The 23802-nt window shown below is 31.0% G+C and overlaps 1 protein-coding gene across 6 annotated transcripts in view; it reads right to left on the reverse strand.

Moving 5' to 3' along the window:
• MYO6 (myosin VI) overlaps positions 1-23802 on the reverse strand; it is a 189619-nt gene that overhangs the window by 22510 nt on the left and 143307 nt on the right. For all 6 annotated transcript variants that reach the window (XM_074310470.1, XM_074310468.1, XM_074310469.1 and 3 more), the window contains 9 exons: positions 22971-23064; positions 20040-20170; positions 19861-19938; positions 16918-17047; positions 13502-13592; positions 11893-12043; positions 7671-7879; positions 7008-7086; positions 4262-4422 (listed from right to left, as the gene is read on the reverse strand). In XM_074310470.1, the coding sequence (XP_074166571.1) occupies positions 4262-4422; positions 7008-7086; positions 7671-7879; positions 11893-12043; positions 13502-13592; positions 16918-17047; positions 19861-19938; positions 20040-20170; positions 22971-23064 (1124 nt within the window). The remainder of the gene's footprint in view (positions 1-4261; positions 4423-7007; positions 7087-7670; positions 7880-11892; positions 12044-13501; positions 13593-16917; positions 17048-19860; positions 19939-20039; positions 20171-22970; positions 23065-23802) is intronic.

Raw genomic sequence — 23802 nt, forward strand, 5'->3', positions numbered from 1 at the left:
CTACCCTCTGTTCCTCTAATCTATTTATGATCTCATTCTTTATGCCTAAGTCATGGACCCATTTTGATCTTATCTTGGTATATGGTGTTAAGTGTGGGTCCATATCTAATTTCTGCCATACTAATTTCCAGTTTTCCCAACAGTTTTTTCCAAATAATGAATTTTTATCCCTAATGTTGGTATCTTTGGGTTTGTCAAAGATTAGATTGCTATAGATGTACCCTTTTTTTGTCATTTGTATCTAATCTGTTCCACTTATCTACCAGTCTATTTCTTAGCCAATACCAAATGGTTTTGGTGACTGCTGCTATATAATATAGCTTTGGATCAGGTACACTTAGACCACCTTCCTCTGACTTTTTTTTCATTAGTTCCCTTGCAATTCTCGACCTTTTATTCTTCCATATGAATTTTGTTGTTATTTTTTCTAGGTCATTAAAATAGTTTCTTGGGAGTCTGATTGGTATAGCACTAAATAAATAGATTAGTTTGGGGAGTATTGTCATCTTTATTATATTCGCTCGGCCTATCCAAGAGCACTGAATGTCTTTCCAATTATTTAAATCTGACTTTATTATTGTGGCAAGTGTTTTGTAATTTTTCTCATATAATTCCTGACTATTCTTTGGTAGATGGATTCCCAAATACTTTATACTCTCAACATTTGTTGGAATGGAATTTCTCTTTGTATCTCTTGCTGTTGCATTTTGTTGGTGATATATAAAAATGCTGAGGATTTATGTGGATTTATTTTGTATCCTGCCACTTTGCTAAAATTCTGAATTATTTCTAATAGCTTTTTAGCAAAGTCTTTCCAAAGAGATCTTAAAGAAGGGAAAGGGGCCTGTATGTGCAAGAATGTTTGTGGCAGCCCTCTTTGTGGTGGCCAGAAACTGGAAACTAAATGGATGCCCATCAATTGGAGATTGGCTCAATAAATTGTGGTATATGAATATTATGGAATATTATTGTTCTGTAAGAAATGACCAACAGGATGATTTCAGAAAGGCCTGGAGAGACTTACATGAACTGTTGCTGAGTGAAATGAGCACGACCAGGAGATCATTATATATTTCAACAACAATACTGTATGATGATCAATTCTGATGGATGTGGCCCTCTCCAACAATGAAATGAACCAAATCAGTTCCAATAGAGCAGTAATGAACTGAACCAGCTACACTCAGCAAAAGAACTCTGGGAGATGACTATGAACCACTACATAGAATTCCCAATCCCTCTATTTTTGTCCGCCTACATTTTTGGTTTCCTTCACAGCCTAATTGTACACTATTTCAAAGTCCAATTCTTTTTGTTCAGCAAAACAACTGTCTGGTCATGTATACATATATTGTATTTAATTTATACCCTAACATATTTAACATGTATTGGTCGACCTGCCATCTGCAGGGGGAGGGGGGAAGGACGGGAAAAACTGGAACAAATGGTTTGGCAATTGTCAATGTTGTAAAATTACCCATGCAAATATCTGGTAAATAAAAACTATTAAAAAAAAAAAAGAAGGACTATCCTTTAAGAAGAGCAAGGTCTAAGCTATATAAATAAAGTATCACTTTTTTATCAATATGGCAAAGAAAAGAAAGAAAGCAGAATGAAAAATTTTTATTTCAAAGTAAAATTATGTTTTTGCTTCAGTTATGCACCTAATCCTTCTAGGGTCAAAAGTGAAAATATGGTCTTTTACTTTAATTCATAAGCTATCAAAATGTTTTTATTTTTGTAAATTTAAATTTTTAAATTCAAACTATTAAAATTATATTTTATCTCCTATTTTATTCCATTATCTTCATTTCATATAAAGACTAATATAAATTCTCTTGTATTTATTCATTCATTTCAAATCTTCAAAAAACTAACATAATCAGAAAAAAATAAATTAAGAAAATTGTATTCAATGGAATGAATGAGATAAAAAACTTCATCTATATTGATAAATTTATATTTTGCTACAAAATGGCATTCTGTTCTATTACAATACAGTTTAATTATTTTAAGCAATTTGATTTTTATTCTTCAGAAACATAAATTCAACTAATTTAATTCTACACTTTAAAGATGAATATGGACAAATGATAGCAGTTAATGAATAGGAAATCAATCTATAAAAATGATATTTTTCTTTCAGAGATATACAAATACATTTAAAATGTATTCTTTAAGAGGTATAGTATATCATCATATTATGCATTATATTGTATTGATTTATTTCAATAGCTCTTAAGGGTTATTTTAGCTATTCCATAACCATTCAAAATTATGGAAAGCATTTAGTCAAGGGCATGACTAAATCAAAATAGTGTATAATTAGGCATTAAATTGTGCAATACTGAATATAATTGCTATAGGGTTCCAGTAGGACTAAAGTAGTTAAGGAAGACCATGGAAAAGAATGGACAAGACCACCAGTAAAATTTACACAGATAAAAGAATACAGGAAAGCAATCCAGAAAACAAGAAAAAAGGAACCAAGATCACAACTATTATTTTTGATCTAAGTTAAGGCAAAATCAAACTTCCTTTTCCAAAGGTAACAAATTCTACTGCCTTTCAAAGGCACCAAAACCTGAATCTGAATTTCCTCCTAATGCAGGTTACATCTTTTTTGAGTATCTCAAATCAAAATAATTATGCATTTTTAGTATATCAAACATCTAAAATTTCATTTGACTTTAAAAGACTCTAAATGACTTTCTATACTTAGAAGAGAATCAAAAAAGTATATTTTCCCCAAAAAGAAATCTAAACTCATAAAAAGTTTTTAGTGCAATGATTTGTCTTTCACAATCAGAGAGAATGGACTACAATCTCATGTATCTTAACCTGAACGGGTAAGAATTAACCACATTTGTTATAAATATACAATAATATATCTCTTAATCAAATTTTACCTTAATTGCTCAGATGTTCAACCTTTTCAAAAAGCTGACTGAAAATTTCTCATGTCCACCCCAAGGACTGATATGGTAAGAGTTATTTGCAATGGGACTAATGCCAGCAGGTGAATCTACTCATCAAATTTTTTAATTTTTATTTTATTTCAAAATTCTGATTACAATTATAATAACTAGGAAGTTTGTAATCACCATCTATTAAGAGAGCTTGAATCTAATTCAAATCAGGAATTAAATCAAAGGTACTCTTTGCTTTCTTTCACCATTTTAAACTGAGGAGAAAAATCTGGCTGTTATTCTAAGAAGGTAGAACTAGGAGAATGCCTTATTTTGAATATAAATTTTAAAAGGTTCTTAAGACATAAGAAAGAAAATGATGCCATCTTGTGGTTCTATTTTGAAAATTTTAGTTAAAAATAAAACATTAAAAGATTTATGAAATGCTGGGAAGCAGGACTATATGATATGCATAACAAACAGCTATGTTTAATGTATATCATAAATATATATTATTATATTTGTGTTTATACATATGAAAGACGGTGAGGGTCTTTCATATGCCTATGAAATGGATCAGTTTGTATCTTTAACTACTGTCCCTTATAAAATTCCAATTTCTGGGTCTCTAAAACAAAACAAAACTAAATTTTTCAAAAGAAAAAAAGAGTCCTTACTCTTATATTAAGAATGACCATATTATTACCTTTTTCCTTCCCCCCCCCCAAGGTAATTATCTTCAGAAAAGAGAGTTAATTGTTTCAATGCAATAAAATACTTCCTTCTCAGAGAAGGTTGAGACTTATTTATACTATAAAAGTGAGAAATAGCTTCCTTCTTATTTATGAACACCCTGCACTGGAGAAAATTCAAATTCCAGAATGAAAACTGTTAAGATACATAATTGCTTATAATGGTTGGTTTCTATACCTGAATTCAATGCAATATAGTTGGAATAATATTTTTACATAAGCTGAATTTCTATAATATATATATATATATGTATATGTATATACATATATATATATCTTAGAAAGATACATGCCATAAAAAATTTAATACATAATACCAAACATATGAAATGTTCACTGCAAAAAAAATGACATATTAACTAAAATAATTCTGAAATAACATTTCTCCACAATTAAGTAACTTGTTAGGAAGAAAACAGAAATCAAATGTTTTATTCTAAATATAAAATTTGATATTTATAGTTAAATATACAAGTTCATTTTTAAACTAGCCAAAGAGGAGAAAAAGTGAGAGTTTGATTGTTTTTTGTTTTTCACAAGAAAGAAAAGAGAAAATGAAAAGGAATATTTATTTACATAAAAAAAAAACAACAAGAGTACCTGCGTAATCCTAAATCAAGTTGTGCTTCTTCACTGATCAGTTCTGCTTCATTCTGAACAATCCTCATAGCAAGCTCACGGTCACGACGTTCTTGTTCAAGCACTGCCTGTTGTTGGGTTTCTTCTTCACGTTGTCTGGCTAATTGTGCCTCCACTTCAGCCTGTAATATAGGAAAAAAATTCTAATTCTTTCACTTATTTATCTACTAATCAAGTTTATCCTAAATCACATGTTGTTAATAGATAGCTAAAATATATGAAACAAAATTTGATTGTTTTTTCAATAAGTTAAAAAAGCAAATAGCACTGAGACTTCAGCTGTCTTATAAAATATTAAGGAATAAAATTTTGACAGTATTGTTTTCAAAAGTCAAAGACTTAACCAGTTTTTAGCAATAAAAGATTTAAGTCAAAAGAAAAACTAAATTGTAAACTATCATTATCATTTCAAAATCAATTATTTTACTAAGACCAATTTTTTGCTTTCTAAAGAAAGAAAAGATATGTCCAGACAATTAGATAGCAATATATACAAAGTGATTTCCTGACAAAATATAAAAAATTGCAAAAATCATAAAAGATCTGATGAAGCTAAAGAATACTTTGAAGAAAGACAAGGATTATAAAAAGCAGACATATAAAGATTGGATCCTGTACGAAGGCAGAGAGATGGATGAAATAATGCTATGTGTAGCAGTGGGATCAAACTCATGCAGACATAACCAGATTAAAATATACTTAGGAAATGTTTTAAAATAAATAAAAACATAATACATTAAATAGTATTCATTTACAGCTTTCTGAATCAACATGCAGCCCACAGGGATCTGTTTCTATTTGACTTAGACACTACTAAAATACAGGTAAGAACTAGGAGGCCCCTCCTCCCTAAAAATGGAGAAATCATCAAGAAAAGTATTATGAAATATGTCCAGAAAACTAAGCAAAAGCCAGAATGTGAAGGGTTTAAAATTCCAGTACTAGAAGTTCATATTTTTTTTCCTTTGGGCAAAAGGAATCCATTGAATATTTCTTAATAATAAATGGCACATTTTTATCTGTATCTTAGGAATATCAATTTGGAGTTTGTACTGATGGTTCATGGGAGAAGGGAGACACTAGAAAAAGACAATAAACCAGAAGCTATTACAACAGATTAGAAAAATTAGAAAATTCCAATTGCTAAGATTCTTATCTATTCTATGAAACTACTGCCAGTAATTAATGTTATGAGATTTAAACCAACATATATATTAAGATAAAAAGATAAAAAAATAATTTCTGAGAGACACATATTATAAACAAATTTACAATATGCTCATTTACTTTTGGATTAATTTTTTTAAATGTAGCGTAAAATATTTATGTTATGACCTCTATATTGAAATCTGCCCATTTGTACGTAAGCACAAAGCATCACACATTTAAAAAGTAAAGTTCACATTTGACTCAGGCCTCTGACCAAGTGCAAACTACTCATGCATTCCTTCTACTGTGGCTTACTTATGACATCAGGAAAAGAAAAATAACTGGAAAAGCAGAAATATGTGCCAGAAAAATTTGACAGAAGGAGTTGAAAAGTAAGCAAATATGTAAAGTGCTCTTATTTCTATAATATTTTCATGTATGGGGCAAGTGTAATTTAGTAGAGAGGCAAATGGTAATAAGAAATCAGCTGCAATCAGGGAAACATAAGAACAAATTGGTGAAATGTCAGGGAGAAATTGACAGAAGAAAACAGAGGTTAAATTATGGGAACAATGCTAGGGTGTTTTGGATAAGGATGATATGAATGTATTTAATTTGACTACCTATTATTCCAGCAGAGGCAAATTGCTGGTACATATCTCATCCTCCCCTCCTCAACAGAGGGAAAATAGCTGAATCCTTCTCAAAACTGACAAATAGGTAAAAGCTTTTTTATATCACACTCCAACCTTCCTTTCCAGTGCCTTCCTACAATATTCACAGTTTTAAAAAATTTCACAGTTCTATCATAACTGCTCATCTCTGAAAAAAAACTATCCTACAAAAGTAGCTCTGAAAACTATTGTGTATACTTGGAAAGGTAAGGGGCTTTGAAACCATGTGACAAGCAGTTTGATTGAAGGAACTCTATATTGAAAGGATGTTTATCCTAAGGTAAAAAAGATTTAAGTAAACATGATTGATGTTTTCAAATATTTGAAAGGCTATTATATTGAGAGAATATATTCTGCTTTGCCATAGAAGTCAAAGGATAGAAGTTAAAAACTAATAATAATAATAATAATAATAATAATAATAATAATAATAATATTTCTACTTGATTTAATAAAGAACTTCTTAAAATTAAAGTGTCTAAAAATGGAATTGGTACTAACTGTCGTGAGTTCCCTAATATTCAATGTATGCAAGTAGATCTTAGATAGATAAATATATGTGAAATAAATGATAAGATGGGGTTAAAATCAATGGCCTCCAAAATATGAGAACTCTGCTTCTATGACTGCAGCTAGAAAGATAGAGAAAAACAAATGGGAGGCATTTTTGCAGGGAATTTCTTGGTTTTTGTCTACTTCATTAAACTGATTTCTCTCAACTAGCTGGCACAAGGACTAGGACAGCCCTTCTTTAAGCAGTTCTATCTGGAAACACAATGGGACTTAGAATTGTGAATTCTAAAAAACATGATTGATAAATCCTAGAATGTGAACACATCCATGTATATGCCATTTCAAGGAAATGTAATCCCTTCCTCTCATACCTGTATACGTTTTTCATCATCTTCTCTCTTCTTTCTCTCCTCCTCTTCTTGTTTTCTCTTTGCTTCCATTTCTAATTTCCTAGAAAAGAGAAAGGGAAAGTTTAAATATATAATGGAAAAAAAATGTACACTTAAAGTATTGAAGAACAAATGTTATGGAGAATTGAATCATTATTAATTATCATAATTTAAATGCAATTTCCAAAAAATAAAACTGATTTTGGACAGATACATGCTAGAAGCACTTTGATAGAAATAAAAATAAAAAAATAATTACCATCTAAAACTTTTAACAGGTTGTCTATCAATTATTTTAGTGGATTTAAATTTAATTGACCAAATTTAGCTATTATATCCTTCTGTTATAAAGCTTATTCTAAAGATATCACTTATAAGAGTATGAGAAAGAAAATTATATGGTGGGAGGGGCTTGGATTATGACATAAGAGAAATATCTTTAGTAATACATTTGAGAAAATTAATAGAAACAAATGTATTAACAAAAGTTTCAGTTATAATTGCAAAATGTACTTTCTAAGTCTAAAAATTGTTAAATAAAATAATTTTAGCTTTTAAAAAGAATATTAATGAAATTTATCAATACCAACTATTCATTTACTCCGCTAATCTCTAAATAAAGAAATAATGGTTAAAGTTACTTACATCCGCCTTTCTTCTTCATCCTTTTTTCGGCGTTTCTCATCTTCTTCAAGTCGTCTTCTTTCTTTTTCCATTTCTTCCTGAATTTTCCTCAGTCTTTCTGCTTCTTCTTCTTGTTGCTTCTTTTTCTGTAATGCACTAAGTAGTTGTTCCGAGCTTTTAACTAGTGCATCATATTCTTTCTGTATCTGTTCCCTTGTCATCAGGGTGGACTAGAAAAAGAAACAATTTTAAAAACTATTAAAATATTTCTTTTCCATTATTTGACTTTTTTCTATTATTCGAGAAATCAATTTTCTACAAATATTTAAAAAGTGCCTTTACATTAAATAATTTTTAAAACTCTGAATTTTGGAAACTTTAAAATAAATATAGTCATTAATAAAAAATCTAAATATCAAGATTTATTAATTAATTAAGATTTAATATTTAAATATCAGTATTTAATATTTATTAAATGACTAGCAAACTTTTAAAATCACCACTTCTTTGGAATTTCATAGTATTAAACTTAGTCACTATAAAAGGCAGCTAATTTTAAACATTTACAATGTCTTTGACAAAATTGTATTCAGAAGAGTTTTGCTGCAACATCTTCATTCTCTTTCTAGGGCTTTACTTTTTAAGTGTTTTCACATGATTTCACTGCAAACCCTTACCTGCACACCTCCCTTAAACTTCATCCCAATATTAAATAAGCATCTAAGCTAAATCTAAGGTGGCAAAAATAAGTTATGAATGCTAAAAAGCAAAAAGAACCTTTATCTACTCTCTCTTCATATGTAATATGAATGCATTTTGACAGTAGCAATGTAGAAATAATACTTTTTTTAAATAAAGAAGTGATCCTAATGATAAAAATTTTATGTGCTAAAAGGGGGGCAACTTTCTGATGCTGTTCAACTTATCAATAAGTCAATCTATCAATCAACAAGGATTTATTTCTTACTATGTGTTAGGAAATTTGATAGGTGGTAGGGATCATAATACCAAGAATGAAAAAAATAGCTATTTATGAGGAACCTATATTCTAATGGCAGAGACAAAATTTACATATAAAATATAAACAGCATAAACAAAAGTTGAATCAATACAAATATATACTAGGTAGTTAAATAAAAGGTATTTTGGAAGAGAGGCCACTAATAGTTGAAGGCATTATTAGGAAAGGTTTCATGTAAAGGATTGTGCTTGAGCTGTGTCTTCAAGAAAAAGAGGAATTTGATAAAGCAGAGGTCAGGATAAAGTGTGTCCTGGTCATGTGAAACTACCAGTGGAAAGGCAGAGAGATGGGAGATGAAGAATCAGATGTGAGAGGAGTTAGCTGTGGCAAGAAGAAGGTCCAATTCTTTATCAGAAATCTCAGGAAAGGAAAAGATAGTATGACAGAGATGCAAGATGAGAAGAATGAGACAAGAAGGAGCCCATATTAAATAGCCTCAATGTTCTCAATAAAGTAAGGAGGTTCTCAATTAAACACAGGAAAAGAAGTGTAGGTATGGGAAACTTAAAGAGGATAGAAAAGATTTAGAATAGCTACTATGGGGAATGAAACAGCGCAACAAATAGAGAGGAATGCCTTGCTGCAGTGAAATTAGATAACTTCAATCTCTAAGATACTCGATCAGTATAATTTTGAGATTTTCTCCAATTGCATTCAGAAGCTGCTAAGAAGGAGTGAGGAAGATGGATGATGATGAGAGTAACCTAGGAATGAAAGTTGGCATTTGAATAGTGGCATTATGTGGAAAATGTGAGAAGAGAATGGGAAAGCAGGTAAATTGGAAAAGAATTAGTCAACAAAGCTAGCACTAACAACCAAGTCCAGACAACCAATACAACCAATGACGGGCTAGAGAAATTTGGATCTTGAAAAATCTCTCTAGAATCAGGAAGAAGAGAGGATCTCCCAAGAAAGATCGAGAAAGTCAGAAAGCCACTTGAGGAAGATATGGGGAGAAGTTGTGACCAGTATATAGCCACAGTTTCTACAACAACACTGTCCATGTCCAAGGTCTTTAAGGTCTAAGGACACTCAATCCTGAGATGCAGTGAAGGCCCTCAAAGCTCCAACATATATGACCCAGGAAGTATAGGTCATTTCAAGAAGTTAAGAGACCCAAGCTATGACCAATTAGGCCTAGCACCCTAACCAAAATCACAATAGGGAACAAACCTGACCCAGATTCAAAGCCTCAAATCTCATGAGGGATGAGTAAATATTCAATGACTAAAAAAAAAAAAAAAAAAAAAAAAAAAAAAAAGAGCTATTACAAGAAATTATAAAAGAGAGTATTTCAAAGAATCCCTGGGTAATATGAATTGATAGTGTAAAGTAAACTGTTCCAAGAGAACAACTTATTTAAGGAAATAGCATTGTAAAGAACTTAACCTTGAAAAACTCAAGAACTCTATTCAATGAAATGACCATATACATCTCTAAAGGACTTATAACTCTTTTTGTTGAACTATGCTTATTTGTTATAAGGGTGTTTTTCCTCCTTCATTTTCAATTAAAAACAGATTAGGAAAAGATATTATTAATAATTATAAAAATATTTAAATATTTTTCTTAATGCACAAGAGAACAGAACGGAATTCAAAGATAGCATAAGCAAGTAAGACAGTTTTGGCAGCACTGTATGAAATGAAGATTCATTGTTTCACATAAAATACATTTACTTCATGTTGTTATGCAGATGGAAATGTTTTCTTGGGGAAGAGGGGTTTGGATCAGAGTTTTTTAAAAAGAGGGCAACCTAGGTTTGACATTAAGAAAAAAAATTTTCAAATACTTAAAACTATCCAAAAACAGAATTAAGCTGCCACTAGAGAAAAAAAAAAAAAAAAAAAAAAAAAAAACAGGTTTTTAGATTGTTTGTTGAGTGAATTATAAAGATTCTTATGAAAATAAATGGCCTTTCTAAGATAATTGCAATTTTTTTGAGTTTTCAAAAGTCATTGGCCACTTCTGACCTTTCCTCATCTCAAGCTCAGGGAAAAAAAATGCAAAAAAGCATAGGCTCTACCTCTAAACTATTATGTTTAATTTTCTGTGTGTTTTATCTATATATTGTAGAACTGCTTTGCCTTCCCAAGCACAATAATGGAAGGGAGAAAGAGAAAGAAAAATACAGATTACACCAACATTATATTAATTAACACAACACTATCCTTTTAAGGCCAAGATCTGGAGGGGAAGTGAGGAAGGTGACCTTGCACAATTCTCCCTTCCTTTAATCCAATTCCCTTGCATATCATGGCATCCCCTCCCTGATGTCATAGTCCTCTTTTAGAATGAAGGATAAACAACAAACTCTGTGAATAGAGAGAGTTTATTGGTCAGATTTCTTTTTTTAAGGACTAGGCCTTAAATGAAAGCCAAACTAATTCTAACTGGCCACCAATAGGTCCTAGGCCAAGTCCATTGTAGTCATTGTTTGGGTCTTATTTGACTCATATCGTATATAAATACTGAACAATTCTGCTTTGGTTGGCCAGAAACCCTGACAGTCTTCCTCTTCCACATTCATTTATTTATTTATTTAGTTTTCTTTCTTTTTTTTTTTTTTAAAGACTACATGAAAAAGGAGATTCTTGGCCTCATTTGCTACCTAGTTTCAATTATTGAATAAGTACAACCTCAGTCAAACTGAGACCTGTTGAAGACTTTAGCTTAAAAAGGCCAAGGTGTCCCATTTCATCCAGGGCCCTCTCCAATCAGCTTGCCCCTGGACCCAGATGGTTCTGGAGGAGAAAATGAGGCAGGTGATCTTGAACAGCACCTCCCTCAGTTAAATCCAATTCATTTGTATATCATGAATCATCTCTCTGATATTATGGTTCTTTTCAAGAATGAAGGACAAAACAGGTAAACTTTTTTAGTTAAAACTGAAGAATAAAATCAATTTGTATTTGTTTTATTATGCAGAAAATTATTAAATACTATGTATTATCTTAGTAAGTAGAGAGAGCCAAAGTTTCATCCACAAATATCACCAATTATTTTGAAAAATATCAAAGCATAATCTTTTTTTTTTCCCCCTGAGGCTGGGGTTAAGTGACTTGGCCAGGGTCACACAGCTAGGAAGTGTTAAGTGTCTGAGGCCAGATTTGAACTCAGGTCCTCCTGAATTCAGGGCTGGTGCTCTATCCACTGTGCCACCTAGCTGCCCCCAAAGCATAATCTTAAAATAAGAAAGTTATCTGAAATGAAATGACATACCTTAATTTTAGCTATCAAAGCATCAATAGAAACATCAAGATTCTTGATCTGCTTGATCACCTCAGGTTTTCCATCTTTCAAAGCATTCACTACTTCATTAAATTTGTCAAGTCTCTTTTTCAGCGTGCGCACTTTGATAAGACCATCAATTCTGGGAAAGCAATGCTTAGAGTTTAATGTCAGAATTAGAATTTAATGTCATTATTCAGTAAGAAATGACCAGCAGGAGGACTTCAGAAAGTCCTGGAGAGACTTATATGAACTAATGTTGAGTGAAATGAGCAGGACCAGGAGATCATTATATACTTCAACAATAATACAAATATATGATGATCAATTCTGATGGATGTGGCTCTCTTCAACAATGAGATGAACCAAATCAGTTCCATTTGTTCAATAATGAATAGAATTAGCTATACCCAGCGAAAGAACTCTGGGAAATGAGTGTGAACCACTACATAGCATTTCCAATCCCTCTATTTTTGTCCTCCTTATTTCCTTCACAGGTTAATTGTATATTATTTCCATTATTAAGTCCGATTCTTTTTTGTAGCAAAATAACTGTATGGATATGTATATATGTGTGTGTGTGTATGTGTGTGTGTGTGTGTGTGTGTGTGTGTGTGTGTGTGTGTATATATGTAGTATTTAACATATACTTTAATATATTTAACATGTATTGGTTTACCTGTCATCTGGGGAAGAGAGTGAGGGGAAGGAGGGGAAAAACTGGAACAAAAAATTTTGTAATTGTCAATGCTGAAAGATTATCCATGCATATATCTTGTAAATAAAAAGCTATAATAAAAAAAGAATTTAATGTCATTACCTAACAATTAAGTAACAGACTTTCCATTAACAATAGAAGGTATTCTTTTTTTTTGGGGGGGGGGGGCTGAAGCAATTGGGGTTAAGTGACTTGCCCAGGGTCACACAGCCAGGAAGTATTAAGTGTCTGAAATTAAATTTGAACTCAAGTCCTCCTGACTTCAGGACTGGAGCTCTATTCACTGTACCACTTAGCTGCCCTTTTAGTAAAAAGGTATTCTTAAAAGGTTTCCTTTACTTTTTTTTTATTTCCCTTTCTAAATATGAGTTAAATAAAAGCAAGTATGCAAGGGACTATATGACCCAGATAGACAGTAATACAAAAATAAGACTCACTCATGGGATGACAATTCTGAATTCTGACCATTTTTCAAATAGATTAAAAACTTTTGAAAGAACTTAGACCATCAAGAGCTATTTGTAAAAGTCAAATTTAATACAGTGGATTAAAATAAAAAAACAAGCACTAAATCTATAAGCAAAACTTAAATATTCTTATTGTTGTTTCTACGAAAATTTTGTGGCAATGTTAAATCATTAATCATTAAACAATAATAGTGAGTTCAATTGTTTTGAAAGTTTTGTTTTTAACACTAAAAAAAAGAACATAAGCTACCAAAAGAATCTTAGTAAAATAATATCTAAGTAAACATTAAAAGACTGTTTCCTAAAAAATAAAGTGGGATTCATGGGATTCAGTTTCCAGATTATTTTTTCATGAAGAATTTATTACTATTTAGTTATCAGTTTGTTATTGAACTGAACCAAAAATTCAACTTACCGAGGTTTGTGTCTTCTTTTGCACAGCCACATTCGAATAGTCTTCTGTATTTTAATACATGCATTTGCACGATATTTTATTTTGTTTTTCACTATGAGAATAAAATAAAATGGCAGAAAATTAATTCATTCTAAGTACACAAATGATGCCATTATAATATATTCTTTCCTTTCAAAGTATAAGCTCAAGAAAAAGGCAATTTTTAATCCAACTACAAAATCACAAACCAAAAAGCAACAAAAGTTGGGTGAGATTCTTACTTTATCTACAAAAAAACTTCAAATTATTTTCTATTTTACACAGAAATGAAGGTCAATCTAGAAGAAACAAGTGAAAAAGAATGTTTTTAAAACATCATCTCTATATAAACAAAACCCAGATCTCAAAGACAGCATTATAGCAACTGCTCAACAATTATGTCTCCCAAAAGTACACAACAAATCAAAAACTTAAACACTTTAATGCAAGAAAAAAAAGTTGATGGGACACTAATACATTGTTGGTGGAGCTGTGAAAGAATCCAACCATTCTGGAGAGCAATTTGGAACTATGCCCAAAAAGTTATCAAACTGTGCATACCCTTTGATCCAGCATTGCTGCTATTGGGCTTATATCCCAAAGAAATACTGAGGAGGGGAAAGGGACCTGTATGTGCCAAAATGTTTGTGGCAGCTCTTTTCGTAGCGGCTAGAAACTGAAAGATGAATGGATGTCCATCAATTGGAGAATGGTTGGGTAAATTATGGTACATGAAGGTTATGGAATATTATTACTCTGTAAGAAATGATCAGCCGGAGGAATACAGAGAGGCTTGGAGAGACTTGCATAAACTGATGCTGAGTGAAATAAATAGAACCAGAAGATCGCTGTACACTTCAATGCTGTATGAAGAGGTATTCTGATGGAAGTGGATATCTTCAACATAAAGAAGATCCAACTCACTTCCAGTTGATCAATGATGGACAGAAATAACTACACCCAGAGAAGGAACACTGGGAAGTGAATGTAAATTGTTAGCTTTACTGTCTATCTACCCAGGTTACTTATACCTTCGGAATCTAATACTTAATGTGCAACAAGAAAATGGTATTTACACACATATTGTATCTAGATTATATTATAACATATGTAAAATGTATGGGATTGCCTGTCATCAAGGGGAGGGAGTAGAGGGAGGGAGGGGATAATGTGGAAAAATGAATACAAGGGATAATGTTATTAAAAAAAATTACTCATGCATATATACTGTCAAAAAATTTATAAATAAAATTTTAAAAAAAAAGAAAGAAAAAAGAAAAAAAAAGTTGAACAGAACTTCTGAAAACAATTAAAAGTATCTATAGATTGCCTCCAGAAAAAAAAAAATCCTATGCTGTAAACTCCAGGACACAATAATAAATTTAAGAATTCTGATGACAAATAGAAAAATTTTGCAAAGAACTAAGAGAAAAATGTTTAAATATAAAGGAAATTAAATTCAAATAACACAACAATATTTTATACCCACCAAACTGCCAAAAAAAATGTGGTAGGTTCTGAAGAGTAAAGGAATTCAAAATATTATCCAAAGTGACATAACCTGCAAACATAAACCTAATGAATCAATAAAAAAAGATGAACATTCAATAAGAAAGGTATGTGAAAGCATGCCAACAAGAAAAAATAGATGAAGGAAGTACTGCCTTCTTCACGGTTTTTTCCTGATTTTCAGCTAAGTTATTGTCACAGAATAGAAAAAGAAATAAAGAAATGAGAATAAAAGGGATGAAATTTACTATGCATAGATCAATTAAACAAGGGCATGTTAAACTTTTTCTACTCATAACCCCTTTTTGCCTGAGAATTTTTTGCCTATGACCTCAGGCATATAGGTATATAAAATGGATATATAAATAAATAATTTACTGATAATAAATCATAATTTCATAACCTCCATATTATGCAATGCCATGTGAAATTGCAACCCACAATTTAAGAAGCTTTGGATTAAGCAACAGAATCTGTAGACAATTGAGTATGTTGATACTTGGGGAATCCTAAGACAAGCCTATATAAGGAATTTTAGAATTATATGCTATTTGCATGAGAAACCCCCTCACTGTTTCTTTTCTCCAATCCCACTCACACTACATATTCAATATGTTGTTTTGTTTTTATAACATCTCTCCTATAGAATCCCTTATCTTCATTCTCATACTATCTGCCTATTTTAAGTTCCTGTCTCCTCTTTCTAGGATTATTGCAATAGCCTTCTAATTAATCTTCCTAACTTCAGTCTTTCTATTCCCAAACATTTTCCACTCAGCTAACAAGGTGAATTTTCTTAAAGCACAATTCTGACCATACCATGTTCCTATGCAATAAACTCCAGTGATTTCTTATCACCTCCAAAATCAAATAGAAAATTCTGTTTGGCCCTTCAAAAAAACCCTTCAAAATTTAGTTCTTTATTACCTTTCCAGTCTTCTTATACTTTACTCCTTTCCATTCATGATTTAACTACATTGGTCTACTTTGCTGTTTGTCATATATAATACTTCATTTTTCAACTCCTAGCACAGTTAGCATACAGTGGATTTAATAAATAATTTCTAAATAAATTTATTTATTGTTTTGAACTAGTGTTCAAGGATTATGAATTGATCTATTTAATTTATCTAAGTCTATTAAAGGCATCATCTATTCACATAAAGTTACAGCTTATTTATAATCTACCTAAAGCTATTATATTGGTACATTCAGCAAATTCAAGTGTTAACAGTAATTTCCATTCATAAAAACTTCTTTCAGTTTATGACTCTAACAAATACAAATCAGAGATCAGTGAAAAGGTGAAAGATAGGTGTGAGCAGACTGTAATTCAGTATAATTCAGGTACTATGTCATAGAGTAAGATAGTATCAAAGAGTAGATAGGTGAAACTGGATATATGATGAGTGTGAGGGTTTTTGATAGACAGACTACTTCAATGGTGTCCTCATGGTATGAAAAATACTACATAGAATATCTGTTTTTAACTTGTTGGGCAACATATTTATTTATTTAGATTTTTTTTTCTTGGGGGCGGGGGGAACAAGGAGATTCTTTACTTCAATTGCTACCTAGCCTCAATCACTGAATGACATGCTGAATGGAGACCTGTTGAAGACCTTAGCTTAAAAAGGCCAAGATCTCTGGGCCATCTGTAATTGTCTTGATCTACATCTTGCCACTGGACCCAGATGGCTCGGGAGGGGAAAGTGAGGCAGGTGACCCTCACTGAAATCCAATTCACTTGCATGTCATGGCATCACATCCCTGATATCATGGTCATCTTTGAGAATGAAGGACAAACAACAATAAACTTAACCAAAAATGATCCAAAAAATACTCCAAAAATACATATACAAAGGAAGAACCCAGAAGGAAATACCTACATTTGATGACTGAAAGTGAACACCACTGAACTTTTTTCCAACGACTGCAGACAAGCCAATAATTCACTCTTTTAACAAGTTCAGCCAAATGATCAGGGTCTGATTTCATTATCTGATCAAATTCTGCAAACTGAAAAGATAAAAAATAAAGATTCTATTATAACTTCAAAGTTTTCCAGTAAGAAAGTATGGAAGAGAGTAAGTTAAGGACTTAACAAACTACAAAATTTTCTAATGATGTATATGTCACTTTCATTCTTTACTGCTCATTTGTTATTCCTGCAGGTTACTCAAAAGTTCTGCTTTCTTCTCTCCCCCCAGAAGCTGGTTTGCCTTTTGGCTGGTTATTACCAGCTGGTTCATTGATCAAAAGAAAAGGAATATAAAACGAAAATGAGAAACCTGAAATTACACAGTTTTGCTACTTGTATATAACTCAAAAAAAAAGTTAAAAGAAAAGCCTAATGTCTTATTAACTAAATAACAACTCTTCCCTACAAAGAAATCCTACACCTTCCTTCCTCTTATCAATTAAGAGAAGTATAAATCCAATTTGGATTTAAAGAACTTTTTTCATGTAGAGAAGATATAAAATCTTTTTTTATGACACAGACTCCTTTGGTAGTTTGGTGAAATCTAAGAAGTAGTTCTCAGAACAAAATTTTTAAATGAACAAAATAAAATAAATAGGATCATCAAGGAAAGCAGTTATATTGACAGAGAATTATCAAAATTTATTTTAAAGCAAGATCAGAGATCTCAAGCTAAGAAGCTTGTTATGGAAAATAAGAATCTACTAGCTAGTTTCAAAACTATTATCTTCTTTTTTTTAGTGGGAAATTTAAAAAAATGCTTCCTAAACATCTATTACATTAAAATTAAAGGAGGGGCAGTGAGGTGGCACAGTGGATAGAGTACCAGTCCTGAAATCAGGAGGCCTGAGTTCAAATCTGGTCTCAGGCATTTAACAAGTCCTAGCTGTGTGATTCTGGGCAAGTCACTTAACTCCAATTGCCTCAGCAAACAAACAAACAAACAAACAAATTAATTAATTGATTAATTAATTAGTTAATAAGTAAATAAGTAAATAAATAGATAAATAAATAAATAAAATTAAAGGAGAAAAAAGATTGCAGCATTAAAAAATGAAATAATTAAATCTCTTCTGAAACATCTAAACAGAAAACAACTGGAGTTTTTAGAAAATAGTTTTGACACTAGATCAAATAAAAAATAATCTTTCTTTGACAACTTTTCGGTGCTTTCTGTGTAATAGTCATTATAGCAAAAATATTTTTTCTTTATCTGCTAAAATTAAATTAGAGGTAATAATTTTAAGATTAAAGGTCTCTGAAATTTTCATTAGGCTTTCTTCACTTTTAGCTTATTTGTCCTCAAGAAAACCCATCAATTGATAAGTACTTAATTGAGCAAAGGCAGCCTCTCCTACTGACCAATATTTCTTAATTGCTGTTCCTACAGGGAAGGAAGGAATAACTTATGATAAATATATAAGATGTCATTTAAAGACATTTCATAAATTTTCCATCTTATTTACTCCTCTTTTTTTTTTTTTACTATAATCTAAGCCTTCCCTGATAAGAATATGTAAAAGAACAACAATAAAGTGTTCACATGGTAAATATTTTCTAGACATCTAAATTCAACACAATTTTTATTTGAATTTTGTCCTCAACATTAGAAATATTTTTCAGTGCTATATTTTTGTTTAGTCAAACAAAAATCATTACTTTTGCTTTAAATTTGTGAATTATGTCTGAAATTTCACTAGGATATGATTGTAGTTAAACAATTTCATGGTCATAATTCATGGATTTGGCACTTTTAAATAGCATAATCTAATTATGGATCTCACAAGTTCTATGTCTTAAGAAAATTATGCTAAGTGACAAGTTAAAAGAAAAATTAGAAAATTTTTTAATAAATGATACCTAATTAGAATATTAAGACTCAAAGGAATTTCATCTACATTCTGCTTTTAGGAGAAAGAGGCAAATGATGAACAAATAAGGACAGGCCTTAAAGATTGTTTTTAATGTGTCATAATTTCACTACAATTTCAGACCAGTGTCCTAAACTTTTTATATTTATAGTCTCACACAAAAATCTTTCCATTTCTTTTTTTATATGACAACTTAGAACTTCTAAGGTAAAAAGTTCATTCATGGATACAAATCAACTATCTATCAAAAAAATAAAGACATAACACTAAATGATTTGCACATGGTCAGCAAGCTAGTATTTGGGTAAGATCACTTTCTTTTTTATCTTCAAGGCTTACCCTCTATTCTCTACAGTTGCCAGCTTACCTAATGAAGCAAAAGAAAATAGATGTAAGCCAGAAGACTACTTCTAAAATATTTGAAAGAATGCCATCAGAGTATAGAAAAATTAAATTTATATAAATTAAAAGACTGTAACAACTATGAGTCTTTTAAATACAATGGTTATATGTGGAGGAAATATATGTTTGTATTTTGACAAAATACTCCCTATAAAGTTATGTAAATTGGTTGAATTCTTTTAAAAACAGAGAAATTCAGTGCATATGCTTATATATACTGTATATGATGTTTATAAGTGAGGAAAGGAATAATCTGTAAGTACTTAATATTTAGAATTAAAGATACAAAATTAAAAATGTATAAATTACTATACTTTTATATTCAGAGCATCTTAACATCTGATCAATTTTTAAATAAATGTACTTAATAGATAGACAGAGGTCTATGGCTATGAAATGCTTGCTGGCTGCATAAGCCATCCAATGTAAATGTTTTATTGGTTGGTTTCACTTTACTATGTTTCTTTATTATGAGGAAGGGCTCAATGGAGTAAAGGGGAGCAACAAATATGTAAAGAAATTATCATTATGTTAATAAAAATATAAAACATCAATTTTTTTAAAGCAAAAATACATACCTTTCCAGGTCTAAAAAACACTTTTGTTAATCCAAATTTGTAGTCATGTTCATTTAGGCCCAAAGCTTTAAAAAGAGCCTAAAAAGATTAAAAAAAAAATTAGTTCCTAGTTAATCATTAAAATTTAGTAAACTTTACAAAACAATAACAGATAGTTTCAATATATGTGTCATTAATACCTTGCAAAAGAGTCTTGGATCCAATCGAGCAAGTTTATCTGGCATATATTTCTTGTACATATTATAGAGCTCATGAAATGAGGCTCGAGATGGAAAACCGCCCTGCATCAGGTCCAAAACAGACACCATTCCTACATTCATAAGCAGACACAAATTTGCTAATATAATTCACAAAGGATCACTTTCAAGTTAACAAAACATTTACATCAAAATAGTTTTTAAGTGGCAATTAATAGAAACCAGACTTAGAAAGTAAAATTATATTGAAAAATCCAGTCAAGATTTCTGATAAAACTATAAGATATTCAGGTATATATTTCCTTCTAATATTCCTGATTAGTAGCTTTATCAATAATATGCAAGACAATAGAGCACCAGCTATATATAATCAGGAAGACCCAAGTTCAAATGTAGTCTCAATCACTTGACACTCACTAGCTATAATGACCCTGGGCAAGTCACTTTACCCCAATTGCCTGGCCAAAAATAACAACAACAACAACAACAACATCAACATCATCATCATCATCATCATCATCATATACAAGACATTTAATTTAGGAAATTAGATTTTTAAAACTTTTTTGTTTAACAGAACTGTGTGTAGAACAGGGTTTAAAATATTGCAATAACTATATTTCAATATAATTGGTGTCCTTTGTAAATCTACATTCACGGACTTCATTTGACTTACAAAGAGATACATGATAAAATAGATTTAAAAAACCCAATTTGAAGCATGGAATAAATTAACAGGTCTTTAACCTTAATTAGCAAATCTATACCTACAAATATATTAAATTGGCAGAGAACTGAAGTTGAATAAATACATTATGGAATTTTATTTACTACTAAAAGTGGTGCATATCCCACTCACAACAAATCAACTGACTAAGAAATTCTATTGCTTTCAGATGTAAATTAACCTACTATCAATTTTAGATAAGATCTAAAATGTTCTCCAAAGAAATGGCCTCATATGTAAGTACATAACAAAGACTAACAATAGAAAATGACCAGAAAAGATTTGCATCTTTTCCCCATTACATTATATTCCATCTTCATCATCTATTTAAATGAGCTCTACATGTACCATAATTCTAATGGTAGGGTAACTGATTCTGAGGCCTTAACTGTGCAACCTAAACCTAGCAAAAAAAAGCTAATTTTTATATATGAGTGAGTGTTAAGATGCCATTAAGTGTAAATGAAATATTGGTAGAGAGTGTTCAAGATTCTTGACCAACAGGATATTTGCAGGATCTGTCTTTTGGTAACAAGGCCTGTTCTTAACCAATAGGGATGAATCTCAGACAGAAATAGAAAAAGATTTTTCTAGGATAATTTCAGTTTTTTATATTCTGTACTAGATAGATAGATATGTCAGCAAATTTCATTATCAACATAGATTTGATTTTCATTGCCCATCAACAGCCATAGAGAATCTGAAATGTATTGTGTGTTATATATATATATATATATATATATATATATATATGTATGTATGTATGTATACATGTATGTAAAAATATTGCACTGAATTCTAAATTATTTAATTGACAGTTAATAAGATAATTCATAACCTTTATGTTTATCCATTTATCTACAATTCAGTCTCGAATCTCTTTCCCTAAACATAAATCTGGTCATTTTAAAGAGCATTTAGGTCTAGGAGTCTCTGGAGTAGGCTTCCTTTCCTGAGTTAGTAAGTATGAAAAAACAGGTTTTGCAACGCAGTTTTGTACTGAGCAAATCTATGACTCACTTCACTCATCCATAAATGCTTCTCCCTCTCCTAGCTACTTCAAATGTCTAGCTATATATTGATAACTGCAATCTTGCTTGAACCTCAGGCCTTCTTTCGCTTTCTTACATTAGGAAGTCATAATAAAACCATTTCAGAAAGTCTGGCTAAATTATAACTTCCTTATAGCTTTTGAGAATTAACATAAAAGAAATAAATGAAAATTTAAAAAGAATAACTTTAAATCTCAATGTTTCCACAACAATAAAGGAAACTTGATTTTAAAAATGTTGGGACACAAAGTATAGATTTATGTATCTTAATCTGAGAATTGCTTAAATTTTGCTAAAACAGTAGAGCCTAGATTAGGAAATTTGCTTTATTTTGAATTTACAGGGGAGGAAAAAACAGACAGCATTTAAGTACCAAAATCAAACAAGAACAAAAACAATGACCAAAAATTACTTTTTTTAAATTTCCAAATATTCTGGTTGACTATAACAGTAATAATATTTTTAAAAGGCAGGTATTTTAAATTTAATTTGTATATGTATTCATATCCAGCATTGTAGAAAGTTATAAAAATTCCTAAGAAAACACTTTTTTCGTTGAAAATTGAGCATAACTAAAAAGGAATATGAATTTCCTACCTGAGAACTGGGTAACAACTTTAATTGTATGTTTTATAGTTTAAAATATCTTTTCAACTGACAACTATCCTTTAAGGGGGAAAAAAGTAACAACATCATATTATATTTACAATTACAATGTAACTAAACAGTTTTAAGACATGCCAAGCACAAATTTAAGAATCCACCTTAGACACTTCACTATAAACACTTCACTTCACTATAAATAAGTCACATAACTTCTTAAGGCTTCTTCTTAGGGATTATCTGTAAAATGAAGGGGTTGGACTCAGGTACCTCTAAGGTCCCTTGTAGCTTTAAATCAATGATTGTAGTCTTCACAAAAACCTTATGAAGCCAATAGTACAAGTAGTACAAGTACAAGTTAGCTACTTTTTAATAGATAAAGGAGAGCTTGAGAAGTTAAGTGAAATTTTTCCTTCTCTTCTTGATCTAATGCTTTGGCTTACTCACTAAATCATATTTTCTATTTTAGTTAAATAACGAACACAATGTTAACAGAGATCACAGACAAAAGTTATATAAGTATAAAAATACCTGAACATTGAAGTTGGGACAAAATTTGAGCACCTTCAAAATGGTGACTTGTCATCTTTAAATTAGGCTTGATGCAACGAATAAAACTAGATCCCTAAAAGAATAACAATACATAGTTATGCTGCAAATATATCTTTATTTTTACACATTTGTTCAAATGAGAATTAAAGAATAATAATGATAATTACACACAAAGATCTTTTAAAATAATTGTTTAACAAATGGCAGGGGGAGAAAGGACTCCCTACTTTCTTTCCGATAAAATTTAAACAATTTGCTACCTGATTCCAACCTATGTTCTAGTTTTTTTTGTTTATTACCATATTTCCCATACATTATAATTAAGCTGAACTGAACTTTTGCTACTTTCTCATACATGGCATTTCTCTATCTCTTAAACTCTCATTATATAAGCTATTTTATATTTAAATGTAAATGTAGACATAAATGTAAACACTGGCATAAACATAAATACAGAGAGAAATACAGACCCAAATTGTAAAGGGCTAAAACTCTGAATATGTGCACTGGAATCAGACAACCCAGCACGTAAGGCTAATTACCTATTGGACAATACTCTATTACCATATGCTTGGAAAAATGGCCCTTCTCATTATTCTGCCCTGGCTCCTTCTTCTGGTGTATACAGATAATGTAGGAGGGATTAGGGGGTGGAGTAAGACAAGCCAGAGTCACTTTGGAGGAGGACTAGGAGAAGGGAGGTTGGTCAGTGGAGAGAGTATGTGGCAGTTTTGTTGATCCCCTTCACTTCTCCCCCTTAAAGACCAAGGACTATTGCTTATCCTGACTCCAGCTGATTCTGAGGTCTCCA

Source organism: Sminthopsis crassicaudata, chromosome 4 (genome assembly GCF_048593235.1).
Source record: "Sminthopsis crassicaudata isolate SCR6 chromosome 4, ASM4859323v1, whole genome shotgun sequence".
Classification (NCBI taxonomy): Eukaryota; Metazoa; Chordata; class Mammalia; order Dasyuromorphia; family Dasyuridae; genus Sminthopsis; species Sminthopsis crassicaudata.